This window comes from Somniosus microcephalus, unplaced genomic scaffold (genome assembly GCF_052327205.1).
Source record: "Somniosus microcephalus isolate GS21.2 unplaced genomic scaffold, FLI_Smic_1.0 unresolved_chr1, whole genome shotgun sequence".
In the NCBI taxonomy this organism is placed as follows: domain Eukaryota; kingdom Metazoa; phylum Chordata; class Chondrichthyes; order Squaliformes; family Somniosidae; genus Somniosus; species Somniosus microcephalus.
The window spans coordinates 62501848-62513001 of NW_028225179.1; the positions used below are offsets into that span (position 1 = coordinate 62501848).

At 49.6% G+C, this 11154-nt stretch overlaps 1 protein-coding gene across 1 annotated transcript in view; it reads right to left on the reverse strand.

The window, feature by feature from the left end:
- Positions 1 to 11154, reverse strand: part of LOC147095432 (integrin alpha-X-like) — a 245987-nt gene that overhangs the window by 28615 nt on the left and 206218 nt on the right. The window contains exons 21-23 of the mRNA XM_085973634.1: positions 10573 to 10701; positions 6865 to 6948; positions 5657 to 5729 (exon numbers count right to left, since the gene is read on the reverse strand). Of these exons, the coding sequence (XP_085829760.1) occupies positions 5657 to 5729; positions 6865 to 6948; positions 10573 to 10701 (286 nt within the window). The remainder of the gene's footprint in view (positions 1 to 5656; positions 5730 to 6864; positions 6949 to 10572; positions 10702 to 11154) is intronic.

The following is an 11154-nucleotide window of genomic DNA, read 5'->3' on the forward strand; positions in this document are numbered from 1 at the left end:
CTAAGATGGCCTGATCTCTGGTTGGTTCCTTGACATATTGGTCCAGGAAACCATCCCGTAAACACTCCAGGAAATCCTCCTCCACAGTATTGTTCCTCATTTGGTTGGCCCAATCTATATGTAGATTAAAGTCACCCATGATGACTGCTGTGCCCTTATTGCACGCTTCTTTAATTTCTCTTTTAATGCCATCCCCAACCTCCGCCTTACTGTTTGGAGGTCTATAAACCACTCCCACTAACGTTTTTTTCCCCTTAGTATTTCTCAATTCTATCCATACAGATTCCACATCATCAGAGCTAATATCCTTCATTACAATTGTGTTAATCCCTTCTTTAACCAGTAATGCTACCCCACCTCCCTTTCCTTTTTGCCTATCTTTCCTGAATATCGAATACCCCTGGATGTTGAGTTCCCAGTCCTGGCCTTCCTTGAGCCACGTTTCCGTAATCCCAACGAAATCGTATTTTTTTACTTCTATTTGCGCAGCCAATTCATCCACCTTATTACAAATGCTCCTCGCATTAAGACACAAAGCCTTCAGGTTTGTTTTTTTAACGCTGTTAGACCTATTAGAATTATTATTTACTGTGGCCATGTTTGATATAAACCATTGATTTCTCTGACTGCCACTTTTGTTTTTGTCCTTCCTATCTTTTGCTTTTATCCTTGTTTCACTTTCCGCTGTCTCCCTGCTCAGGTTCCCAACCCCCTGCCATTTTAGTTTAAACCCTCCCCCACAGCACTAGCAAACACTCCCCCTAGGACTTTGGTTCCAGCCCTGCCCAGGTGCAAACCGTCCAGTTTGAACTGGTCCCACCTCCCCCAGAACCGGTTCCAATGTCCCAAGAAGTTGAATCCCTCCCCCTGGCACCATTCCTCTAGCCACGTATTCATCTGAAGTATCCTTCTATTTCTACTCTGACTAGCACGTGGCACTGGTAGCAATCCTGAGATTACTACCTTTGAGGTCCTGTTTTTTAATTTATCTCCTAACTCCCTATACTCCGCTTTTAGGACCTCATCCCGCTTTTTACCTATATCGTTGGTGCCTATATGCACCACGACAACTGGCTGTTCACCCTCCCCTTCCAAGATGTTCTGGAGTCGCTCGGAGACATCTTTGACCCTTGCACCAGGGAGGCAACACACCATCCTGGAGTCTCGTTTGCGGCTGCAGAACCGCCTATCTATTCCCCTTACAATTGAATCCCCTATTACTATAGCTTTACCCCTCTTTTTCCTCCCATTCTGTGCAGCAGAGCCACCCCTGGTACCAGGAAGTTGGCTGCTGCTGCCTTCCTCTGATAAGCCATCCCCCCCAACAGCACTCAAAGTGGTGTATCTGTTGGAGAGGGGGATGGCCACAGGGGACCCCTGCACTACCTGCCTGCGCCTAGTACTCTGCCTGTTGGTCACCCGTTCCCTTTCTTCCTGTCCAACCTCTACCTGCGGTGTGTCCAACTCCATAAATGTGCTATTCACATTGTCCTGAGCATCGTGAACACTCCAGTATGCATCCAATCGCAGCTCCAGTGCCGCAATGCGGTCTGTCAGTAGCTGCAGCTGGACGCACTTCCTGCACATGTAGTTGTCAGGGACACAGGAAGTGTCCCTGAGTTCCCACATATTGCAGGAGGAGCAGATCACGGGGCCCGGCTGTCCTGCCACGATTTACCCTTTAATTAATTGAATTTAAATTAAATCAATCAATCCCACTAATTACACTACAGTTAACTGGTTTACCAACAGTCCATGCTACACCAGAGAGACCTTAGAAACTATAAACCAGAGTTAAAGTTTAAAAAAAAAGAGAAGCGAAATACTCACCAACCAAATACTCACCAACCAATCAATTCAATTCAATTCAAATCGCTTTATTGGCATGACAAGTTACATCTTATGTTGCCAAAGCATCGGAAAACATTCATGTTTGTTCACAAAAATACAGATCTATCCATACAGTGTATAAACAGATATATCCCTGAGTGTATAAATATACATTCATATAATTTATATATACTCTTTTCTTATATTTAGTGGTTGTCCCTCTGTTTATGGCAAGCTGTAACATAGTGTGCCGCTAGTGTTACGCAATTTCTCTGTTCCCCTAGTAGGTATGGGAGTTTTTGGTCGCGATTCAAATTTCTGAATTCCGGGCATATTTTTGTAAATTTTGGGTAGAAATTCTCCCTTATGCCCTGATATTTTCTACAAGCTGTGAGGAAGTGCTTCTCTGTCTCCACCATTCCCTGACTGCAGTGAGAGCATATCCTGTCCTCTCTTGGTAGCCGGGTCTGCCTGTGTCTACCTTTTTCGATCGCCAGGCTATGTTCACTAAGTCTGTACATTGTCAAGATTTTTCTCAGTTTGCTGTCCTTAACCATGGTCAGGTAATCAGCTATGTTGTATTGTCTGTTTACGGCCAAGTAGCAATTGAGTTTGCTTTGGGTTTTTGTTGTTTCTGCCCAATATGTCAGATATTTTTCCTTTTGCTTAGCGACGATTGTGTTGGGTCGAATTCTTTGTGTTACGCTGTCACTGTCCTGGGGCTGGTTATTGTTAGTAGTGTTAGTAGTTACTTCACTGAGTCCCAGGACTAGTTGACTGAGGGTATTCTTCTTTATGGTCATCTCTTGGCATTTCAGGGCGTCTTAGTGATAGCATTGAGGGTTGCTCATTTCTAGGTGTTTCAAAAATTTGGTGGCTCTTTTTTGGATAGTAATTATTAATGGATATTGGCCTAGTTCTGCCCTGCATGCATTGTTTACTGTTTTCCTTTGAGTCCGGAGGATACTTTTACAGAATTCTGCATGTAGGATCTCAATTGGGTGTTTGTCCCATTTTGCAAATTCTTGTTGTGTTAGCGGTCCCCACACCTCACTGCCATAGAGTGCAATTGGTTCAATTACTGATTTGAAAATTTTGAGCCAAATGCTAATTGGGATTTCTATTTGGATTGATTTTTCAATGGCATAGAAAGCCCTTCTTGCTTTCTCTTTCAGTTCATTCACAGCCAGTTTGAAGTTTCCCGTAGAACTGATTTTTAAGCCCAAGTATGTGTAGTTAGTGGTTTGTTCAATTTTGGTTGTTCCTATTGTGAAATTTATTTTGGGTCCCTGCTTCCTGGTGATGTCACAGTTTGATTACTTTTTACCTCTCTCCCCTGCTGTTGAACTAGTCGGGCTGCTCCTGACTCACTGCCGCCGATGCTGTCTTCCCACACTGGCCCGCTCTAGTCGGGCTGCTCCTGACTCACTGCCGCCGGTGTAACTGCCGCCGATGCTGTGTTCTCACAAGGCCCGCTCTAGTCGGGCTGCTCCTGACTCACTGCCGCCGGTGTAACTGCCGCCGATGCTGTGTTCCCACAAGGCCCGCTCTAGTTGGGCTGCTCCTGACTCACTGCCGCTGGTGTAACTGCCGCCGATGCTGTGTTCCCACAAGGCCCGCTCTAGTCGGGCTGCTCCTGACTCACTGCCGCCGGTGTAACTGCCGCCGATACTGTGTTCCCACAAGGCCCGCTCTAGTTGGGCTGCTCCTGACTGAACTGAATTGATTACATAGAACGTACGGCACAAAAACAGGCCATTCGGCCCAACCAGTCCAAGCCGGCGTTTATGCTCCACTCGAGCCTCCTCCCGGCTTTCCTCATTTAACTCTATCAGCGTAACCCTCTATTCCCTTCTCCCTCATATGCTTGTCTAGCCTCCCCTTAAATGTATCTTTACGATTCGCTTCAACCACTCCCTGTGGTAGCGAGTTCCACATTCTCACCACTCTTTGGGTAAAGAAGTTTCTTGTGAATTCCCGATTGGATTTCTCGGTGACTGTCTTGTATTGATGGCCTCTAGTTTTGTTCTTCCCCACAAGTGGAAACATTCTCTCTGTGTCACCCCTCAGCTTTCTTTTTTCAAGAGAAGAGAGTCCCAGCCTGTTCATCCTTTCCTGATATGTATACCCTCGCATTTCTGGTATAACCCTTGTAAATCTTCCCTGCACCCTCTCCAGTGCCTCTATATCCTTTTTTATAATATGGCGACCAGAACAGTGCACAGTGCTCCAAGTGTGGTCTAAATAGACCAGAACTGTGCACAGAGCTCCAAGTGTGGTATAACCAGACCAGAACTGTGCACAGTGCTCCAAGTGTGGTCTCACCAGACCAGAACTGTGCACAGTGCTCCAAGTGTGGTCTCACCAGACCAGAACTGTGCACAGTGCTCCAAGTGAGGTCTAACCAGACCAGAACTGTGCACAGTGCTCCAAGTGTGGTCTCACCAGACCAGAACTGTGCACAGTGCTCCAAGTGTGGTCTCACCAGACCAGAACTGTGCACAGTGCTCCAAGTGTGGTCTAACCAGACCAGAACTGTGCACAGTGCTCCAAGTGTGGTCTAACCAGAGCAGAACTGTGCACAGTGCCCCAAGTGTGGTCTAACCAGACCAGAACTGTGCACAGTGCTCCAAGTGTGGTCTAAATAGACCAGAACTGTGCACAGTGCTCCAAGTGTGGTCTAACCAGACCAGAACAGTGCACAGTGCTCCAAGTGTGGTCTAACCAGACCGGAAATAAGCACAGTGCTCCAAGTGTGGTCTAACTGAGGTTCGATACAAGTTTAAGATCACTTCTCTGCTTTTCAATTCTCTCCCTCTAGAAATAAATCCCAGTGTTAGGTTTGCTTTTTTTTTTATGGCCTTATTAACCTACATCACTAATTTTAGTTTGTGTATTTGTACTCCCAGGTCTGGGCCGGGGAGACTCCCATCTGGTGGGTGAGAGTTGTCCATTCCTCCCCCCTCCCTTGCCGTATGGGTCCATGGGATCTTTCCCTGCTGAACAGGACTAATCCCTCCCCTCCCACCGCCCCATTGGCTGATTAAAGAGGTGGTTACGGCCATGGTGGCCAAAGCAATGACATCGCCAACCTGCCAGACTGTTAATCAGCCTGCGAATCCTTCCTCTCCTTCACACTGTCCTGATGGACACCAGCCCCCAACCCATCACTCAGAGGGGCAACACCAGCTCAAAATGGTTGCCTGAGGGGCAACACCAGCTCAAAATGGAGGCCTCGAGGGGCGACACCAGCTCAAAATGGAGGCCTGAGGGGTGACACCAGTTCAAAATGGAGACCCGAGGGGCGAAACCAGCTCAAAATGGAGGCCCTGAGGGGCGACACCAGCTCAAAATGGAGCCATGAGGGGCGACTCCAGCTCAAAATGGAGGCCCCGAGGGGCGACTCCAGCTCAAAATGGAGCCCTGAGGGGCGACACCAGCTCTAAATGGAGGCCTCGAGGGGCGACACCAGCTCAAAATGGAGGCCTGAGGGGTGACACCAGTTCAAAATGGAGACCCGAGGGGCGAAACCAGCTCAAAATGGAGGCCCTGAGGGGCGACACCAGCTCAAAATGGAGCCATGAGGGGCGACACCAGCTCAAAATGGAGGCCCCAAGGGGCAAAACTAGCTCAAAATGGAGGCCCCGAGGGGCGAAACCAGCTCAAAATGGAGCCGAGGGGCGACACGAGCTTAAAATGGAGCCCTGAGGGGCGACACCAGCTCAAAATGGAGGCCCCGAGGGGCGACACCAGCTCAAAATGGAGTCTCAATATGGGTGACAGGTACCCAGAGTCCGAGACCGAGTTTGCAATGAGGCCGCCTCACCTTATAGGAGTGTTTGACCAGCCGTGCGTCGCGTCGTCCAGCGGTGAAGTTAATGTGCCGCGTGTACTCGAGCCTACGGGAGAAAGTGAAAGCCTCGTGATCGACCCTCGCAGAGCGTCTGAACCCGCACCGACTGGGGGGCGGGGGGGGCGGGCCGAGGCATGATGGCGGTGCACCGGTTCCGTAACGGCGGCAGCCCTCGCACGGAGGGCCGACACACCGCGACTCCCCTTGCGAGCCTTGCTCGAGCCTTAAGACACGACTCCGCCCCCCATCGCAAATTCGGCGGGTGGCTATTCGTCTGCGGGAGCCAGTGCCTTTAAAGTAGGCAGGAAATGCAGAGAGACTTAGAGAAAGGTGGGATTGGTCTTCTTAGAGCAGAGAAGTTTAAGGGGGAGATTGACCAGAATGGTACCAGGGATGAGGGACTTCAGTTATGTAGAGAGACTGGAGAAGCTGGGGTTATTCTCCTTAGAGCAGAGAAGGTTAAGGGGAAATTGAATGGAGACATTCACAATCATGAAGGGTTTCGACAGAGTAAATAAGGAGAAACTGTTTCCAGTGGCAGGAGGGTCGGTAACCAGAGGACACAGATTTAAGGTGATTGGCAAAAGAACCAGAGGGGAGATGAGGAAACAGTTTTTTTGGCAGCGAGTTGTGGTCTGGAATGCGCTGCCTGAAAGGGCGGTGGAAGCAGATTTAATAGTAACTTTCAAAAGGGGATTGTATAAATACTTGAAGGGGAAATATTTGCAGGGCTACGGGGAAAGAGCAGGGGGGAGTTGGACTAATTGGAGAGCTCTCTCAAAGAGCCGGCACAGGCACGATGGGCCGAGTGGCCTCTTCCCGTGCTGTGAGATTCGCTGAAATGGGGCCGCTCCCCGATCTGCCACTTCCCCCATTCCCAGATCAGGGAGAGGGTAAGTTTTCTCCCACTGGGCGAGGAGATGGCGGGTGTGGGAGGGGGAGCGGGAGAGAAGTAGGAAGGGCAATGACAGAGTAGGAGAGTCGCTGGTCAGGCGCCAAATCTGAGAGTTTCCTCGCCCTCGCTTCCCGTTCTCCCCCCTTCCTCTGCACCGCCCTCCCGCCGACCATCGCTCGCTCACTCACCCCGAGACCGCGATATCCACCGCGTAACGACCATCGCTCACTCACTCACCCCGAGGCCGCAATATCCACCGCGTACCGACCATCGCTCGCTCACTCACCCCGAGGCCGCGATATCCACCGCGTAGCGAAGGCGCATTGTACGAGTGAAGGAGCTCTCGTTGGTGATTCTCAAAGGATTCTCGCTGCGGAGAGAGAGGGAAAGAAAGACTTGCATTTCTATAGCACCTTTCATGACCACAGGACGTCCCAAAGCGCTTTACAGCCAATGAAGTCATTTTTTTTCCTGAAGTGTAGTCACTGTTGTAATGTGGGAAATGTGGCAGCCGTTTTGCGCACTGCAAGCTCCCACAACCAGCAATGTGATAATGACCAGGTAATCTGTTTTAGTGATGTTGATTTAGGGATAAATATTGGCCCCAGGACACCGGGGAGAACTCCCCTGCTCTTCTTCGAAATAGTGCCATGGCATCTTCTACATCCAAGTAAGAGAGCAGATGGGGCCTTGGTTTAACGTCTCATCCGAAAGACGGAGAGGGGATCGGGTTAGTGTGGGAGCTTTGGAGCCGTCCTTGGCCAGTTGCCACCCCCACCTCTAATCGCCGTGCGGTAAGAGGGTGGGCGAATGGAGTGTGGAAGAAGCTTTACTCTGTATCTAACCCTGTGCTGTACCTGCCCTGGGAGTGTTTAATGGGACAGTGTAGAGGGAGCTTTACTCTGTATCTAACTCGTGCTGTACCTGCGCTGGGAGTGTTTTATGGGACAGTGTAGAGGGAGCTTTACTCTGTATCTAACCCGTGCTGTACCTGCCCTGGGAGTGTTTGATGGGACAGTGTAGAGGGAGCTTTACTCTGTATATAACCCGTGCTGTACCTGCCCTGGGAGTGTTTGATGGGACAGTGTAGAGGGAGCTTTACTCTGTATCTAACCCGTGCTGTACCTGCCCTGGGAGTGTTTGATGGAACATTGTTTGTGTCCAGTGTAGGAGAAAGGGTCCCGAGGTAGAATTTAAAGCGAAAAGGTTGTGGAAGGACCAGTGTGCCCGGGTGGAAGAAGAAACACCCATGTGAGCTTTGTGTCATATCACTGCCGAGTGATGGCAGATCTGTTTGCAAGTTTTAATAAAGCTCGTTCCTTCTGTTCATTATTTTTAATAAATACGGTTTTGGCCTGATGTTAATTTTATTAAACATTGTGTGTTGTAATAAAGTTTTATGATGTCCCAAGTAGTGGAGGGGTATAGGACCCCCTCCGTGCTTGGATTATTGTAACAGATCATATTTTCTATTGATAGATGCCTGTCGTGCACTGCGGTTTTCTCTAAGTAAGGGGAATGTATGTGTCGGGGGATCGTGGATAGATAAATATAGGGGAAGGTTGTTTGTGGGGGGTCAGAAATCTTGCTCACCTTGATTGGACACTTCAAGCAAGTTTAAGTATCCTAGGGGGGACTGAAAGGATTCGCAAATTTCATGTCTACCCCGAAGATTTACTTTTGGTTTATTAAAGAAACACTGGTTGGACTGAGTTTAAAATCCAGGGCACAACAAGATGGCTGTGGTCAGCCTCATGGCCAAAGCCTGTAAGTTTCAGTTTGGACTGACAGCTTGTATTCTGATGACTGTGAGAAGGAACTTTCCAGAACTCGAATGCAGACAGACCTCCTGCATTTATGCATTCGAAGCAAACCCAGTGGCATTCGGGCCTCTGATTAAAAGCCACCAAGGTTGTTTGCACAAACAATCAACAGCAGTCAGGGCCTATTGAATATGTAGTGGGACAAGCTCAGCCGCATTCAGGCCTTCGTATAGAGAACATCATCACTGTTTACCTAAAAACTTCAAAACGATCAACGGGGCATTCAGACTGGAATGGACCCATCACGAAACCAGTTGGACAAAGGGGAACACTGATGAGATCAGTAAAACCGATTACCGGCCATCCAGGTCGATGGGCCCAGATCGGTACCTTTTGAATGAGTTTCAATATGTCCAGATTGGACAAAAGAAATGAGCTGATCTAACGGGAGATAAGGGCTACCGGGAAGGGTATAACTAGTCCCTCAGGAAGCCATCTCTCTCTCTCTCTCCCTCTCTCTTCTGCCTCGCCTCCGGTGCCCTGCCTTACCATCAACCCAACAAAAAGGACCGTCGACGAAGAGCCCGTCCAGGGAAGTAGAATACCCGCAGTTACGTTTAAATTACTGGGGTATCTCTGCTTTGGGGCGGTGAAAACCTAAGACATCGGCAGGCAACAGGGCACGGAGCAGGCGTTTCAACATCCTAGACTGGTGAGCATCAATTTTCTGGCCCATCACAAGATAACCTAGATAGGTGTAAAGAGTGGGAGTTAAGGGAAATTGCTAAAGTATCATTTTAGTCATTTTCCCTCGATGTGTCTGCTTTTCCTCCCCCGTTAAGTGTAATTGTGCTGCATCCATAGTGATTTTCTCTGTATAGTAATTGTTCTCTATTTTAATAAACATTGGTTTTCTTTGCACTGAACCACTGATCTCGTTTGTCTATATCGTTGCTTGTAAATAAGTCCGGTGGTCAGAACCAAAGGGGAAGCGATTCGAACCGCATGGGGCTGGGGCAGCTCAGACACACGACTGACTGACCAGAGACAAACCCCAAACCAAACCTCCTACAGGTGTAGAGGGAGCATTACTCTGTATCTAACCCGTGCTGTACCTGCCCTGGGAGTGTTTGATGGGACAGTGTAGAGGGAGCTTTACTCTGTATCTAACCCGTGTTGTACCTGCCCTGGGAGGGTTTGATGAGACAGTGTAGAGGGAGCTTTACTCTGTATCTAACCCGTGCTGTACCTGCCCTGGGAGTGTTTGATGGGGACAGTGTAGAGGGAGCTTTACTCTGTATCTAACCCGTGCTGTACCTGCTCTGGGAGTGTTTGATGGGACAGTGTAGAGGGAGCTTTACTCTGTATCTAACCCGTGCTGTACCTGCTCTGGGAGTGTTTGATGGGACAGTGTAGAGGGAGCTTTACTCTGTATCTAACCCGTGCTGTACCTGCCCTGGGAGGGTTTGATGAGACAGTGTAGAGGGAGCTTTACTCTGTATCTAACCCGTGCTGTACCTGCCCTGGGAGTGTTTGATGGGACAGTGCAGAGGGAGCTTTACTCTGTATCTAACCCGTGCTGTACCTGCTCTGGGAGTGTTTGATGGGACAGTGTAGAGGGAGCTTTACTCTGTATCTAACCCGTGCTGTACCTGCTCTGGGAGTGTTTGATGGGACAGTGTAGAGGGAGCTTTACTCTGTATCTAACCTGTGCTGTACCTGCTCTGGGAGTGTTTGATGGGGCAGTGTAGAGGGAGCTTTACTCTGTATCTAACCCATGCTGTACCTGCCCTGGGAGCATTTGATGGGACAGTATAGAGGTTGCTTTACTCTGTATCTAACCCATGCTGTACCTGCCCTGGGAACGTTTGATGGGGCAGTGTAGAGGGAGCTTTACTCTGTATCTAACCCGTGCTGTACCTGCTGTGGGAGTGTTTGATGGGACAGTGCAGAGGGAGCCTTACTCTGTATCTAACCCATGCTGTACCTGCCCTGGGAGTGTTTGATGGGGCAGTGTAGAGGGAGCTTTACTCTGTATCTAACCCGTGCTGTACCTGCCCTGGGAGCGTTTGATGGGACAGTATAGAAGTTGCTTTACTCTGTATCTAACCCATGCTGTACCTGCTCTGGGAGTGTTTGATGGGGCAATGTAGAGGGAGCCATATTCTGTATCTAACTCGTGCTGTACCTGCCCTGGGAGTGTTTGATGGGATGGTGTAGACGATTTGTACCTGGAGGCGCTAATGGTGAAATTTTCAGCCTGTTCCTCACTGGCAGATGTGACGATGTCGAACACTGCATCGAAGGTTACCTGCGCGGAGAGAGAGAGGGTTACAGGAGGTTGGGTTTTGTTGGTGAGTCTTCCAAGGGTGGGGTATAGAGGGGGTGCGACCGCACAGGTATGATATAGAAAGCGAGTGCACTGTTGTACGATTAACCAGCACCATTGAGTCCATCGGGATCTGTCCATATAGAGAGTGACTGATGGAGAGAGGAGGAGAGGAGAGGAGAGGAAAGGAGAGGAAAGGAGAGGGGTGGAGCTGAGAGGAAAGGGGAGGGGAGGAGCGGAGAGAAAAGGGGAGAAGAGTAAAGGAGAGGGGAGGGGAGGAGAGGGAATGTCAGGAGAGGGGAGGAGCGGGGAGGAGATGAAAGGGGATAAGCAAGTAGAGGGGGGGAGGAGAGGGGGAGAGAGAGAGGGGGAGAGAGAGAGGGGGAGAGAGAGGGGGAGAGAGAGAGAGGGGGAGAGAGAGAAGGGGGAGAGAGGGAGAGAGAGAGAGGGGGGAGAGAGAGGAGGGAGAGAGAGGGGGGAGAGA